The sequence below is a fragment of the Lygodium microphyllum genome, chromosome 26, assembly GCF_053477565.2.
Source record: "Lygodium microphyllum isolate KBCC chromosome 26, Lygodium_microphyllum_v1.1.10, whole genome shotgun sequence".
In the NCBI taxonomy this organism is placed as follows: Eukaryota; Viridiplantae; Streptophyta; class Polypodiopsida; order Schizaeales; family Lygodiaceae; genus Lygodium; species Lygodium microphyllum.
This window is the reverse complement of record NC_141160.1, coordinates 76,201,976-76,218,740: the sequence shown is the minus strand read 5'-3', so window position 1 is coordinate 76,218,740 and position 16,765 is coordinate 76,201,976. Positions and strand designations below refer to the sequence as shown.

The window sequence follows — 16,765 nt, the reverse complement described above, 5'->3', positions numbered from 1 at the left end:
ACCCAAATTAGGGTTTTGCATACGAGACATAGTAACTGTCTAGGATCGCGCTTCTTTTTAAAATAAAAGGTTTGCTTCATTAATTAAGCATGTTTTGGGATTGTTTAAGTCAAGCTAATGCATGTTTAGCTCAATATCTCCTCTTAGGCCCCAAACAAAGCCATGAGAAATAAGCCCTTAACATATATAGTCTTTTACTCCAAGGCGTCCCACCCCAAAGAAGCCAGGATATCGGGCAAAGGGTGCATGTCGGTTTCCCAGTGATCTACCAAGACTATAGAGGTGATGATTATCTTACCAAGGGAGCCCAAGTTATCACCCGAGAGAGGCCAAGGCATCGGACCAAGTGTGCATATTGGTTGCCTAGGAGCCTACTAAGTCATGCAAAGGCGGATGGAATCAACCATGGGCTTTTGGATTTTTATTTTTTTTGAGGGCTTTTGGTGTGATTTTTTCAAAAGATTTAGCATTATATGAATGTTTTTAAATCACTTGTCCTAGTGCCATTTTACAATCATATCATCTTGATAGTGCGGATGAAGTTACAAATGTCCTTGAGTACAATACAAAGAATAAATGTTTGAAATGTCTAAAACTAAACTATAAACATTATCACTATCACTGATCAAGGGAAGAAATCACCCCCTCTTAAAGTGAAGGGAGAAACAAGAGAGAAACAACCTCTCCACATCAATCTGAAGAAGTAGAGGAGGTTGGATCCAAGCCAATCTGAGGTAGGATGTATTGAAGGATCGGCCGATTGATTGGTTTGGTCAAAATGTTTGCAAAATTGTTGCTTGAAGGTACAAACTCTAGGCAAATGGTGCCTAGCTCAACTTGCTCTCTGGTGAAGTGGAAATGAAGCCCACATGCCACGTTCGAGGTGTGATGGTGAGGTTGCCCGCACGGGCAATGGCACTCCGATTGTTGCAATAGACAAATGTAAGCGCAACCAGCAAGCTCCTCAGATAGATGCCCTTAGTGGTACCATCAATGAGAGTCGGCAGTAGACCCGACTCAGAAGGCACAATGTCAGATGATGTGGGTTGAGGTAATGACTCAGAGTTTGGAGCATAAGACTGCACTATGTGCCTCTCAATAGATCAACTCAGGGAGCGAGTTTTCCTATCTTGTCATCAAGTGTGTGCGTGCATATATGACTCCTGAAGACTCTGAAGTGGGAAACAATAGGCCTCTCGCCAAAGAATGCCTCGTAGGGAGTCGTTGAGGGATTGCCGCAGTCGGCTATCGGTTAAGGATGTACATTGCAATGCTAACAATCTCAACCCATAGACGATTAGGAAGCTTTGTTGCGAACAATACAGAGCATACCATGTTCAAAACTGTTCGGTTGCTACGCTCTATGGCTCCATTTTGAGAAGAGGGGTTGGTAGAGGTGAGTTAGTGAGAAACGCCATGCTCCTGTAGAAACTTAGAAAACTCGCAGGAGATAAACTTGCCACCGCTATCAGTTCTCATGGTATCTACATGACGTCTAGTTTGGTTATGAACCAACTGCACCCAAGCACTGAAATAGGTGAAAGCATCAAACTTGTGCTCGAGAAGGTACACCCACATGTAGTAAGAGAAATCATCCACTATCAAAAAGAAGAAAAGTATGCCATTTAAGGCGGCTGTGGACATCAGACTACAAAGATCAAGGTGAATCAATCTCAATGGAGCCTCAGCTCTATGAGTGCATTGCGGGGAATGCTATTAACCATTTGGTGATGCGACAACTCATAAAGAGAGTCAGGTCCAAGATGTCCTTAGTGGTAATGCCAAAGACGCTCAGTGCTCGAAGGCTCCCGTGTAGTAGCTAAAGCCTGGATACGATGGAACTTTGAGTTCTCGGTTGTCGCCATGGTAAGGAAGTGCGTCAGGTGATAGAGGCACATTAGGCTGTGCCTTGCCGCAAGCAATGACTAAACCAGTCTTGTCATCAATGATTTCGACTGTGGTCGATATAAAGAAGACTGCTCACTCCAATTGACAAAGTTGCTGAACAGACAATAAGTTCACTCCAAGCTGGGGAACATGATAAATGTCGTCGAGCATAGCGCAATCCTGGCCCTTATCAGTAGCTAAAGCCTGGATACGATGGAACTTCGAGTTCTCGGTTGTCGCCATGGTAAGGAAGTGCGTCAGGTGATAGAGGCACGTTAGGCTGTGCCTTGCCGCAAGCAATGACTAAACCAGTCTTGTCATCAATGATTTCGATTGTGGTCGATATAAAGAAGACTGCTCACTCCAATTGACAAAGTTGCTAAACAGACAATAAGTTCACTCCAAGCTGGAGAACATGATAAATGTCGTCCAGCATAGTGCAATCCTAGCCCTTATCAGTGGCAAAACTGATGCGATCACAAGCTTGGATCTTGACCGAGGAGTTGTTTTCTACTTTGACTCTCCCAGACTGCAAGATGTCTGGTGAGAAAAATGTCATCTATAGGGGTCATGTGATGAGTAGCTTCATTATCCATAGTCCAAGTAGGAGTAGAAGTGCTCGATTGTGACAAGTGGGCCTTTGTGACCGTCTTCTTGGAAAACAACTCATAGATATGGACGAGATTCGCATCTAATGCCTCTAAAGAGATGATGTGGGCCTCGGCAGACCAGCCAGACAAGCCCTCTAGCGTTGAGAACGTTGTTGATTGCGATGGCTGATCGGTGGCAGTGTGAGACTGAGCATTCCATGTCCCTTGAGATTGGTTGCTACCACCCTGCTTCCCTTGTTAGGGGTTACCTTGTTGGGGTGTGGGGGTCTAAATCTTTTATTTTGGTTGTGTGCCTCTTGCCTTGATTTACACTCCTCCTCAAAATGGCCAGTCTTCTGACAATGTTGACAATACTTATTCTTCTTAGGTACATTCTACCACCCTGGTTTAAGAGAGGATTGATTGCTTACTTGGGTCTTGTTAGATGAGGTTTGAGTGGAATTTTGAGGTTTTTTACCCTTCCCTTGTTGTCCCTTTTGAAAAGTGGCAACAAGGGCCGTTGCTATAGGAGAGGTGCAATTGGTCTATGACTCACATAAAGCGGCAGTTCCTTCAATTAACACCTGGACTTTACATACACACACATAAACAGAGACCTCTCTCCCTCGCTCAACACCAGATTGGCCCCGAAGACCAGTGCCCCTCTCGGTATTTCTTTATCAATTAAAAGATAGAATATTACAAAAATGGTAATGTTCCAAAATACATAACCTGTGAACAATTGGTTTTCATCTCTTCTAAGTAAATCCCAGTTGCATGGGAACAGTACAACATGTCCAGATCAACATCCCTTATTGTCCAGCATGTGCAGAATTCACTGTTCTTACTGTCCAGCACACTGTCCTTATTGTTCAGCATGTGCAGAGTTCATTGTTCTTCAGCATGAGCAGAGTTCACTGTTCTTACAATTCCGCATGTGCAGAGTTCAATGTTCTCATTCAGCATGAGCAGAGTTCACTGTTCTTATTCAACATGAGCAGAGTTCACTGTTCTTACGATTCGGCATGTGCAGAGTTCAGTGTTCTTATTCAGCATTGGCATAGCTCACTGTTCTTACGATTCGGCATGTGCAGAGTTCACCGTTCTTATTCAGCATGAGCGGAGTTCATTGTTCTGATTCAGCATGAACAGAGTTCACTGTTCTTATTCTGCATGTGCAGAGTTTATTGTTCAGATTCAGCATGAACAAAGTTCACTGTTCTCCGTGCTTGATTCAGAGACGTAGAAGTACTCTCCATGGCTGGTTTTCTTGCAGCAGTCTGCCCTCAGCTCCTCCAAGCTTCATTCTCCCATCTGCCCCTTATGCGTATTACGTTTTTTTTTTAATGCTCTCTCTCTCTCTCTCTCTCTCTCTCTCTCTCTCTTTCTCTCTCTCTCGGGAATTTGTGTCACATGGCATACATGTAATAATTTTCCCGTTTAAACCTTCCAGTCTTAAATTCTCCATGATCAGTGCAAAATTTGACCTCGGCACAGACCAGAGAATTAATCCTTGTGTAAAAACGAAGACAATGACGCGAATAGATTCTGAGGTTCAAAAATAGTAACTCCCTAAATCTTAAGGATGGTGACCCTTGCATTCCTCGAGTTGTTCTGTGCAACTTTTATCATTATGATCACATCAAAAGTGTAATGTGGCTGAGTTACAATGACTTTTATTCCGTGAGCATTCTCACATGTGTATCTTCTATCTTGGCCAAACTCATTGTCGTGCGCCATCTCTAGTGGTTAAGCACACAGTCCCAAACCACAGGCATTCTATTCTTCAGTGCCCATTCAATATGGAACTGGTCCTAAGGCTCAGACAAACCATTAGTCCAATTTATCCCAATGTTTGCCTCTTCTGGCCATGCAAAGATCCCGCTTATTCCAAGAGAATTCTGGGGGTAAAAAGCAACAACAACAAAAGAAAAGAAAAATAAAATATTTATATAAGTAAATAAGAAAAGCAACTGTAAAAAGTATCACCACCTGGTGACATAACCCCCTCTTGAAAGAAGCAAGCGACCTCGATTGCATGCCACACATGCTATGTATGACACAAGGCGATAACAAGATTCTCTTTTTATAAGTGCCATTGCATGTATCACTTGCTAACAGATGACACGGTGCGATGGTAGGAGTTTTCCCACTACCATTTGTGTCATCGCAAGTTCAAGTCTCACATAGATGGAGGATTATATCCTGTATCCAACTATGATTATTAGGAGCCTTTTTAATATACATGTTTTCGGATGCAACATAGGGCGATAGCATATATGCACGAACTATTAGTGTCACAACATGCATATTCATTCAACTGAAGTGTAACAAATACAACTTCAAAGCACTGAGATTTCATTCGATGATACATATGTTAATGCTAAATGTAAGCTATACATTATGCATTATTCAATGAGATACGATATTCAACTATACAATAGAGAATGTACATTGCTTTAAAAAGCATTCTAAGTCACTGTAGATTCCAGTAATAAAGCTTCTCGGTAAAGTTGCAATAACTGAGGTGCATCTGCCAATTCAGCCTCTTCCATCCATTTGGCATCCATTGGTGAATAGTTCTTGAACTTCACCAAAAATCTTCTTATAACGCTACCTTTTACTTTCCTATCCTTATGTGCCAAGATCTGCTCAGGAACTAGAATCTCATCTAATTCCTCTACTTTAGGCTGTTTCTCTTGAACCAAATCTTCTAGCAGTTCACCAATAAAAGGCCTCAATAGGCTCACACAGAATGCATTATGAATTTTCCAATTCTTTGGCAATTTCAGTCTATATGCTACGTCATTGATCTTCTCCGAGACTTGAAAAGGGCCATAATAACGCATACTCAACTTTGGAAACAAACGTTCCTTGCCCTTCTGTTTTCTCAAACGTGCCTTTTCAAAAAGCAATAAGACCCAATCATCCTTTTTGAACAAGAGCTCCTGACGATGACTATCAGCAGCTCTTTTCTGTTTATCTTGTGACTTTTCTAGGGCATACTTGACCTTTTTATATGCTTCTTCCCAATCTTTTACATAACGATCTGCTTCAAAGATGTTATCTTTTGTCTGCAAAATGGGAGGCAATTTCTTTCCACCTTTCACAATCTCAAAAGTTGCTTTGCCAATAGATGAGTGCACTGTATTATTGTATGCATACTCAACCAATGGCAAGTGGCGTTCCCAAGAAGTCTTATGATCTGAAACATAACATTTCAGTAAATCTAAAACAATCGAATTTGCTTTTTCAGAGTGTCCATCAGTTTGTGGATGGAAAGAAGATGAAAATGTTAGCGTTGTGCCCATGTTTTCAAACAACGCTTTCCAAAATAAGCTAGTCATTCTTGGGTCTCTATCACTGACAATGGATCGTGGCATTCCATGGTACTTGAAGATATTTTGCATATATCTTTACCATGTGTTCTGACTTAATCTTTTTCCTTACAGGAATGAAATGTGCGTGTTTGTTGAATCTGCAAATGATAGTCCAGATTCCATCATTCCCTGAAGAAGTTCTTGGAAGATCAAAAATGAAATCCATGGCAATACTTTCCCATGGCCTTTCTGGAATAGGCAGTGGTTGCAATAACCCTGGTGCCTTTTGTCTATCAAATTTGACCTTTTGTCATACAAGGCAAGATCTGACATATGCATCAATATTAGATCTCAAGGCTGGCCAATAGAAAGAAGGCTCTACCGCTTTGACTGTAGCATCAATACCACGATGTACTGCATACGGTGGAGCATGACTTTCTAATAAAACTTTTGGTCTTAGCTGTTTTGTAACGCATAGTCTTTCATGCATCATGATAAAACTTTCTTTGAACACATAATGATCATGATGTTGGCCATTGATCAACTGTTCATAGATTTCAGAGAAATCTTCATCATCAGCATACTGCTCTTTCATATCATCCAATTCATGGTGATGAGGAATTGAAACAGCTGACACCTGTGGTTTGCGAGATAAAGCATTTGCAACTACATTCTTCTTGCCTTCCACATGCACTATCTGAAAATGAAACATAGATAGGAAATTTGCCTAGCGCATGTGTTTCTCTAACAATTTAGCCTGTGTGAGAAAGTATCTAAGTGTTTGATGATCCGTTTGCACCACAAAATCAGCACCAAGCAAATAGTGCTTCCAACTAGAGAGTGCATGGATCACAACCAATAATTCTTTCTCATAAATTTGGTAAGTCCTTTCAACGACAGAAAGTACTCTACTCTCGTATGCCACAACTTGGCCATTCTGCATTAATACAGCACCAATGCTGTTTCCACATGCATCACACTGCACTACAAATGGCTTAGACAGATCTGGCAAAATAAGTACTGGATCTGTAGTCATTTTTCCCTTCAAACATCTAAATGCTGATTTCTCTTTGTCAGTCCATTGCCATTTGACATCCTTATTTTCAAGCGTATATAAAGGAGAAGCAATCTTTACAAAGTGTCTTACAAATCTTTTGTAGTAAGAGCATAGGCCAAGAAAACTGCGGACATCATGAACAGTTTTCAAGTTTGGCCAAGAGACAATTGCTTCTATCTTTGCAGGATCCATCTTCACACCATCTTTAGAAACTATGTGTTCAAGGAAGTGAAATTCTTCCAAAAAGAATTTACTCTTCTTACCATTAATGAGCAATCTATTACGCTTAAGCTCATTAAAGACTGCAATTAGGTGTTTTCTATGCTCCTCTTCATTCTTTGAAAAGATAATCATATCATCAAAGAATGTGCCAACGAAACTTCGATAAGGGCGGAAAATTCTATCAATCATCCTGTTAAACGTAGTAGGAGCTTTGGTCAATCCAAACGGCATGACTAAAAATTCATAGAGACCAAATGTCGTTCTGAAAGCAGTCTTATGGATATCCTCTGGCCTGATTCTGATATGATGGTATCCACTTTTTAAATCTATCCTGCTAAACATTCATGCTCCTTGTAATCGATCAAGAATGTCATCTATCCTCGGAATCGGAAACCTATTCTTGATCGTGTTCTTATTCAAGGCTCTATAGTCAATACACATTCGCCAAGAGCTGTCTTTTTTCTGAAAAACTAGCAACACAAGTGAACAAAACGGAGAACTATTGGGCTGAATTAGTCCTTTCTCTAAAAGCTCATTAACCTGTGTCATAATCTCTTTCTGTTGTGCTGCACTGACCTTGTACGGTGGCCTATTGGTCGGACTAGTTCTTGGAATAAGATCTATGGTATGATCTTCAGGCCTCTCAGGGGTTAACTCTCTTGGTAATGAATCTGAGGAACAATCATTGAATTTAGCAAAGAAAGCCCTTCTACTTTCATCTAGTACAGACACATTATTGTCAACTTCATTAACTTGCTTTGCAAAAACCAAGTACGGAGAAATGTGATTTTTCATTACAGAAGTAATTGCAGAAGCAGAAACATCTGGGATAGACTCTCCTTTTAAGCTTCACATCTAACACATGAGTCTTGCTTCTATGTACAAGAGTAATCGTTCTATTGTAAGTATCCAAGATAGCATGCTTCCTGTGGCACCATGGGATACCCAACATAACATCACAGCCCTCTAGAGGCATAATATGGAACTCCTTTGTGTCCACATAGCTCTGAATAGCATATGAACTTTGCCAAGAATGGGGGTGACAGGTTCAGTATGTCTCGGGCATGCCAAATCAGCCTGTTCAACTGGTCCCATTTCCTCGGGATGTATACCCAATTTAGTTGCCAATGCTGGTGAGATAAAGTTTGCACGAGCTCCAAGATCAAAGAAAATAAGCACTGTGGAATCTCTGATCTTTTCCCAAGCTCTGCACAATTCTGAAGCATCATCAACTGATTGATCTCCCACCATATCAGGCACTAAGCCAATGCTGGGCTTCTTTCCAGACCCTTTTAGTTTTGTTTTTTTTAAGCAAGCTTTGTATGAAAGAAGCTCAATTGGTTCCTCCGCATCTTTAGAAAATTGCTGTGCGCACTTAGAAGGAATATGGCCTTTCTATTCACAAATAAAGCATTTTCCAGCCATCATTAAAGCCTTTCTTTCTTCAAATGTTTTGCCAAAAAGTGGCATCTTTTGTCCTTTACCCTGTTTAAAAGAAGTTTGAGGTTGCTGCTGAAATCTTTTCTTCCAAAAAGACTTCTTTGTAAAACTGGTCCTTTTTGGAAATTGCTTCTACTTCTTGCCAGGATCCTGCTTAAATTGAGAATCCTTCTTTTCAGTGTCTTTAAAGCTGTCAACTTTTCCTTTCAACAATGCATTTGCCACACCAGCATTTTCAATTAACTGTACCATATTTGTAACCCTAGACTTGGTACAATAATCCCTGATGGCTTCAAGCAAACTGCAGCAGTACTTTTCAATTTGTTCTGATAGGGGCACTGTCCTATAAGAACTCACGGGCAAAAGTGCTTCCCAAAATTTCTTATTGTACTCTTCTAAATCCATACAATTTGCCGCGTCCAATTTATGCCATGCTGTCACGACATCTACTTCAAACGTGTTAGTTAACCATGAGGCTGTAAACAAGTGTTTGAAATGAACCCAAGTGGCAGGTGCATATCCTTGCATCAACAATATGTTCCACCATTGCAAAGCATCCTGCTTAAATTGAGATTCCTTCTTTTCAGTGCCTTTAAAGCTGTCAGCTTTTCCTTTCAACAATGCATTTGCGACACCAGCATTTTCAATTAACTGTACCATATTTGTAACCCTAGTCTTGGTACAATAATCCCTGATGGCTTTGAGCAAACCGCAACAGTACTTTTCAATTTGTTCAGACAGGGGCATTGTCCTGTGAAAACTCACGGGCAAAAGTGCTTCCCAAAATTTCTTATTGTACTCTTCTAAATCCGTACAATTTGCCGCGTCCAATTTATGCCATGCAGTCATGACATCTACTTCAAACGTGTTAGTTAACCATGAGGCTGCAAACAACTGTTTGAAATGAACCCAAGTGGCAGGTGCATATCCTTGCATCAACAATATGTTCCACCACTGCAAAGCATTACCTTTCAAAAAAGTTGCAGCCTTTCGCACCTTAGAAGTTTCAGTAAAATTCCCTCTTGTGTAAGCTGCATCAAACTGCTGTATAAATGTCAAAGCTTTCAGCTTATCTTGCATACTACTTAAGGTTTCAAACTTTATTGCCTGACCACCCTCTTTATAGTCTTTAGGCTTTGCACTTTTTGGTGTCAGGTTGTCATAGACAGGTGGTTGTAAAAAGGGGAGTCCCTTAGGTGCATTATCAGCATTCATTTCACCTGTCTTAGCTGCCATATGTCCACTAGGCTAAGAAAAACGAGCGGCTGCATTTTGTACTCCAGGCATCAAAGAAGGACTTTGCAGAGTCTAATAACTGGGTTGTAGACCAATATTAGCATAAAGTGGGTTCACTGCCTCAATAGGCATTATTCCTGGTGGCCCTCTAGGCAAGTATCCCTGATAACGCGTGGGTAATCCAGCCATTGCTTGAAAAACTGACCCACCACCAAAGTAACTAGGATAAGTAGCAAACTGAGGAGGAATAGTCTGCTGTGCCACTTGTGCATAAACTGCCTTGACCATTCACTCCCTGATCCTGTGGTTGTGCTTCTTGTTGCATTGGTCCTGTCTCCATGTTTGGTGTCTTTTCCACATGCTCATGCACATTAGAGGTTTGTCTTTTTGAGCGCTCCATGGTATGATGTAATGACTCAGCCTGAGAATTCTCATTATGTGACTTCAAAAATTTTTGCATCCGAGGATTCTTTACCACTTGTTGGAAAGAGCCAACCATAATGAGGAGTTGTGCCATAAACAAGTCCTCCTGTTCTTGCTCATCATGTGGTTCAATCTCGGTTCTAGAAGGTGCTGACACCTATGCACCAACACTCTCTCTTTGGTGTCTATGAGCAGAAGAAGAACTCTCTTCTTCATGGGGAAGTTTTCCTTTGCCTTTATCCATGTTTGCAATCTCTCTAGTCCTGTAATCTCTGTAAAACCTGTCTGTATGGCCTTTTTACCCAAAACTGTCCGAGCTTAAATTCTTATAGAAAAGAATTCAAATCCCGGGGATGGAACCATGCAACCGGTCTATGACTCACAAAGCGGTAGTTCCTTCAATTAACACCTGGACCTTACATACACACACATAAACAAAGACCTCTCTCCCTGGCTCAACACCAGATTGGCCCCGAAGACCAACACCCCTCTCGGTATTTCTTTATCAATTAAAAGATATAAAATTACAAAAATGGTAATGTTCCAAAATACATAACCTGTGAATAGTTGGTTTTCATCTCTTCTAAGTAAATCTCAGCTGCATAGGAACAATACAGCATGTCCAGATCAACATCCCTTACTGTCCAGAATGTGCAGAATTCACTGTTCTTACTGTCCAGCACACGATTCTTACTGTTCTGCATGTGCAGAGTTCACTGTTCTTCTTCAGCATGAGCAGAGTTCATTGTTCTTACGATTCAGCATGTGCAGAGTTCACTGTTCTTATTTAGCATGAGTAGAGTTCACTGTTCTAATTCAGCATGAATAGAGTTCACTGTTCTTTTTCAACATGAGCAGAGTTCACTGTTCTTACGATTCAGCATGTGCAGAGTTCATTGTTCTCATTCAGCATGAGCAGAGTTCACTGTTCTTACGATTCAGCATGTACAGAGTTCACTGTTGATATTCAGCATGAGCAGAGTTCACTGTTCTGATTCAGCATGTGCAGAGTTCATTGTTCAGATTCAGCATGTATAGAGTTCATTGTTCTCCATGCTTGAGTCAGAGATGTAGAAGTACTCTCCATGGTTGGTTTTCTTGCAACAATCTGCCCTCAGCTCCTCCAAACTTCATTCTCCCATTTGCCCCTTATGCCTATTACGTTTTTTTTTTAATGCTCTCTCTCTCTCTCTCTCTCTCTTTTGGGAATTTGTGCCACATGGCATACATATAACAATTTTTCCGTTTAAACCTTCCGGTCTGAAATTCTCCATGATCGGTGCAAAATTTGACCTAGGCACAGACCAGAGAATTAATCCTCGTGTAAAAACGAAGACAATGACGTGAACAGATTTTGGGTTCCAAAAATAGTAACTCCCTAAATTTTAGGGATGGTGACCCCTGCATTCCTCGAGTTGTTTTGTGCAACTTTTATCATTGCGACCACATCAAAAGTGTAATTTGGTTTAGTTACAGTGACTTTTATTCCGTGAGCATTCTCACACGTGCATCTTCTATCTTGGCCAGGCTCATTGTCTTGCACCATCTCCAGTGGCTAAGCACAGAGTCCCAAACCACTGGCATTCTATTCTTCATTGCCCATTCAATATGGAACTGGTTCTAAGGCTCAGACAAACCATTAGTCCAATTTGTCCCAATGGTTGCCTCTTCTGGCCATGCAAAGATCCCGCTTATTCCAAGAGAACTCTGGGGGTAAAAAGAAACAACAACAAAAGAAAAAAAAAATATATAAGTAAATAAGAAAGGCAACCGTAAAAAGTATAAGCACCTGGTGACAAGAGACCCTATGAAATTGATTGAATAGCCTAGAATAATGCAAGAGCTGACACTCAAATTCATAGAATGTGGTTACAGTGGCGTGTGAGATAGCCTGTTGCACAAAGTTAAAGTATTTCCTTGGCAGCTTGTTTAGGAACAGTGTGACCTAAACTAATCTAATAGTCTAGCATAATGTAAGAATTGACACTCAAATTCATAGAATGTGGTTATAGTGGCCTGTGAGATGGCTTGTTGCACAAAGTTAAAGTATTTCCTTGGTAGCTTGTTTAAGAATAGTGTGCCCTGGTCATCAAGGAACTTAAGAACCCCCGTTGTAGAAAACTCAGCGAGGAGTTGCCGATACTTATACAACTAGATCTTAAGGTCATCCTTATCATTAATGGTGAAAATTTGAAGCTCATGGTCAAGATTAATACGATGAATCCTATCCTGAGCTGCATAGCAGTCAGTCAAGTGTGCCCAACACTCTGATGCTAAATCAAAATGCTGATGTTGAGAATGAAACTTAGGTAGTAAGCCTTGCATCAACTCAAATATAGTGCATAGTGCATGCATTATAGGCGTTCCATGAGTAGATAACCTCCTATGGAACAAGTGCGGGATCAGGTTGGGGCTCTAACCCTTGCACAAGATCCCATAGGTTTTGGGAGTTTAAGGCATACCTCATCAAATTTGACCAAGTGGTGTAGTTAGACGCGTTGAAATGAGTTTTGTAATTGAATGAGTTCTTGGCAGATGAGGAGCTAGAACATTGAGGTGTCGGTGGAGGTGGATTAGTGTGATGTGGTGGTTGATAAGATGGTGGAGGATAAGGAGGGGGATGAGCAGTAGGGCAGGTAGAAATCTGAAATAGGCTATTGATGTCCAATGAGTGTTGATTATTGCGGAGGGCATTGGAGCAAAAGTGGTTCCATAAGGTGCCGAATGTGGAGGTGGAGGCATTGGGACATGGTAGCCTTGTCGAGTGGTCGGTTGGGGTACTATAGAATGACCAAATGGTCCACTAGGTAGAGCCATAGAGGCAAATTGTGGTACCAAATGATCCACACTTGAAGAGTGCCTTGGAGGGGGAAAACTTGAAAGTGTGTGTGGGAGGATGAGCTCCCATTAACGGATACACCACCCAAATAGGAGAAAATAGGAGTCCTACAGGTTGTGCCTAATGGAGGACCCTTGGTGTGGTGTGTGGTGAATATATAGGTGCACTTAATGTAGGTTGAAAGGAATGTGCAGCGGAAGATGAGGGAGGGATGGGTGGGATTCCAAATGGGTTTGTGATGGATGTAGATGTGGGAAACATCACGGGCTCCTTTTGTCCATCAAATGCAACAAAATGAGATGTACTTACTCTAGTGTAACCATGAGAAACAAAAATATTTGAAGGAAAAAGAAGAGAAGGGATACTTACAAGTTCTTGCTTCTTTTTCTTACCTTGTAGGAGTTTTCAAAGAAATATCTATCTTCCTCGTTACTTTCAAACCAAAAGATGTTTTGTATTGCCCCTTCTTCAAGAGGATCTCCCAAACCATGAGGTATAGAATAATCGGATACCATAGAATCAGAAACAAGATTGTGCATACTTGGCACTGGAGAAAAGAAACAAGATGGAAGCGGTATGTAATCCGTGCCAGTTTCCACTTGAGGATGGGCAGTTCGAAGTCTAGATTTTATCGTACCTGCATGGCCAATAGTTTTGTGCACTGAATCTAAAGGAGGAAACTTAGGCTTACCTTCAATTTGCTGAGCCCTGTGCATAAGGATGAGATTATGCTTAGTGGCTGAAATCTCGTATGGTCGATGGATTGCATGGTAGACCGAAGTTTCTCCATCCATGGCAAATCTAGCAGGGGAAAGTAGAGAGACCCACTCTTGCTTGTTTCTTGACATGCTTGGCTATGGAGTTTGGAGTGGTGTGTTGGTGTTCGAAGTCATTTGAACCTTTCGTTGTTCTTACTTTTGCTCTCCAATCAAGTCGAAGGTTTTTCAAAGAGAACTTGGCTCTAATACCATGTGACAAGATGCTTCAAGCACAAAAACACTATACCAATCGTACAACAAAGCACAAATTGATATCACATAACACCATTACGGTTAGATTAGCTCCAAACAGTGGGGTGGAAGGCTTGAAACAAGCGGTGGATTGTTGTAGATAGCAATGGCCAGCCTGGGTTGTGATGTCCTTCGCGTCCGGGGTGTGGGCAGCAAGCTGAAAAACCTGAAATTTGCAAAGACAGGATTGAGGGAGAGTGGTGAGTTGCATGCCTATTTATAGAAAGTTTGGGGCACCCAAATTAGTGATGATAGCTCTTTGGAGAATATATGACCTTTGATATATGTAGTAGCATGCTAGATACTTGAAGCTATAATGGATTACTAAAAATCATGTAAATCTAATCTTTTGTACATTTTAAGTGATAGGAGCTACTTTTACTCAGTTGTGTTGTATACATTTAATTGTCTCAATCTATATTAATATGTAGTATTTTTTAAATATGTGTATACAATTCATAAAGCTAATGCCAAAGAGAGTACAAAAGAAGGGCATAAAAGAAATCAACTACTGGTTGCAAACCTCTAGCTGCAACCACAATTTTGCAATTAGCAGCTCCTCAATTCTCTTTTACTTGCATAGAGAGCATGTTTAAAGTTGGAAGAGGAAGTGCACCAAAATTGCATAAAAAGAACCATTATTGGACTGCTCTTATGCATGCATGTGGGGCACGATAACTCTCTAGGATCACTTTTCTTTTTAAAATAAAAGGTTTGCTTTATTAATTAAGCATGTTTTGGGGTTGTTTAAGCAAGCTCATACATTTTTAGCTCAATAGTAGCTACTCCATAATTTTCTTCACAAGTATAACCACCCTTGTTGTATGAAGGAGGAAGTAAGAACAAAGCAGTCTCTTTCTATATCCGAGAGCAAGGATCGTAGACCAAAAGATAAACGCAACGAAACGTAAAAGTACAAGTGGTCCCAGAAATGGGGAATGGCATGCGCTTGCACATGCACATGGTGAGAATGCCATGGTCTTCAACATACATAGTTGAAGCATAAAACTTGAAGACACTATTTTCGCCATAGATATTAGCAACATGAATTCTTGAAGAATCCATTTGGAGCTTGGATTAGCCTTGTTGATAAGGTTTTCATGTTTAGACCAGAAGTATAAGTATGCAAAACAAGTATATCACTAAGATAGGGATCTTCTATTGAAATAACATAGTTAGGACTCAATTCAAAGATAATAGGACCATTTGAAAGGGGAGAGACTGTTGCACCTACTATCATATCCATAAGCTCTTTGTGTCTTGTATCTAAAACAACTGCCATATAGGAAGCATTGAGACCTCGACAGAAGAGAGGAATTATGCCTATAGCTATGTAATCTAAATGCAGATAGGGATATTCTTTTGATTTTTGTATTTTATGCACAACTAAAGAGAGAAGATTAAGCTATTGATCCTTTGTAGAAGAATCACCTATGGTGAGAATGGCATGGTCTCCAATACACACCATTGAAGCACAAAACTTGAAGACACTATTTTTGCCATAGATGTTAGCTGCATCAATTCTAGGAAGATCCATTTGGAACTTGGATTAGCCTTGTCCATAACAAAGGATTTGTATCGCTCAACTAAGCCCTTGAAGATTGAAGAGAAAGTGTTCTAATATTTAGAAGCGTCATATGGAGGATTTTTTGAACAAGAGGAATTATGCACTCTTATATGGCCTAAAACCTTGAATGCTCCACACCTTACACTCAAACGGCAACATGGCTAACTGGTTAAGAGTGGCCTCACAAAGTTTAAGCAACCTCACAAGGTTATTGAGAACCTTAAAATATGGCTCAAGAAACCTTAGAACGAACAAGGCATATAGAGGAACCCAAGTATGAATGCCGCATAGGAGGAATGCAAGTGGCCCAAAAGAGTGGGTGCTTGGTCCTCTTAAGATGGATGCACATGAGGTGCAATATGACCTCTAACTCCCTCTTTTAGCTCATAGCTGGAATATTGAAGAGGAACAAAGTGCACCATGGACACTCCGGCATAGGCCTTTGTTGGGTGAAGCACAATGAGTCTAAAGCACTGAAATAGGATGGGAGACAAAATTCCACATCTTGAAGGTGTCGAGAATGAACTTGGCCTCAACCTTCCATAGTGCATAGGTGGTGGTATCCATGGTGCATCCAACTTAAAATCCATTGTGAGAGCTCAATGTCTCCAAGGAAAGTCCACTATAAGATGCAAGATTTCTAGCTGCCTAAGAAGATGTCCACCAAATTGAAAATTGAAAATCCATGCTGAGAACTCAGAGGTACCTTTAGTGTGTGCACAAGAGAGACACCTGGCTGGTGAAAGGAGGCTGTCCACCAAACACAAGTTCAACAGGTGCCAGGATGGCTGTCCACTCGTAAGTCACAAGGTCTCCAACTGCAGGGGACCAGCACCACCGGAAAATGTACCTGTCCAAGCTGCCACCAGAGGGTAAAATGCAGCACCAGCACCACCAGAAAACAGTTAGTGCAAATTCCATGCAGTTGGAGGATGTGCACTGGGCCAAGCCTGCTGGAGCAGGGTTATCAGACCTGAAATGCTTGTGTTGAGCCTGAAAAAGTAAGGGTGTGAGAGCGCACAACAACATTGAAAACTGAACAGTGAAAGCAGAAAATAAAGAACTCAGAACAGCATAAATCATAAACACAACAGCATTGAACTGAACAGCAAAAGCAGAAATAGAGAACTCAGAGAAGATCATGAATGGGCAGCATAATCAATCATATAAAACA

The 16,765-nt window shown here is 40.9% G+C and overlaps 2 protein-coding genes and 1 pseudogene across 5 annotated transcripts in view; 1 reads left to right on the top strand and 2 right to left on the bottom strand.

Annotated features, from left to right (window-relative positions):
* The window catches only part of SIK1 (Protein kinase superfamily protein), an 88,142-nt gene that overhangs the window by 27,114 nt on the left and 44,263 nt on the right, over positions 1-16,765 (top strand). The gene's annotated exons all lie outside the window — the stretch shown is intronic.
* LOC148013433 (uncharacterized) lies at positions 8,649-9,752 on the bottom strand. The gene has a single exon (XM_087668666.1). It carries the CDS (start codon positions 9,750-9,752, stop codon positions 8,649-8,651), a length of 1,104 nt encoding a protein of 367 aa, XP_087524792.1.
* On the bottom strand, positions 9,825-16,734 carry LOC148013432 (uncharacterized; annotated as a pseudogene).

Bases quoted from the DNA above. Each gene is read 5' to 3' on its own strand.
- LOC148013433 (XM_087668666.1), bottom strand. From the start codon at position 9,752: ATGGCAGCTAAGACAGGTGAAATGAATGCTGATAATGCACCTAAGGGA.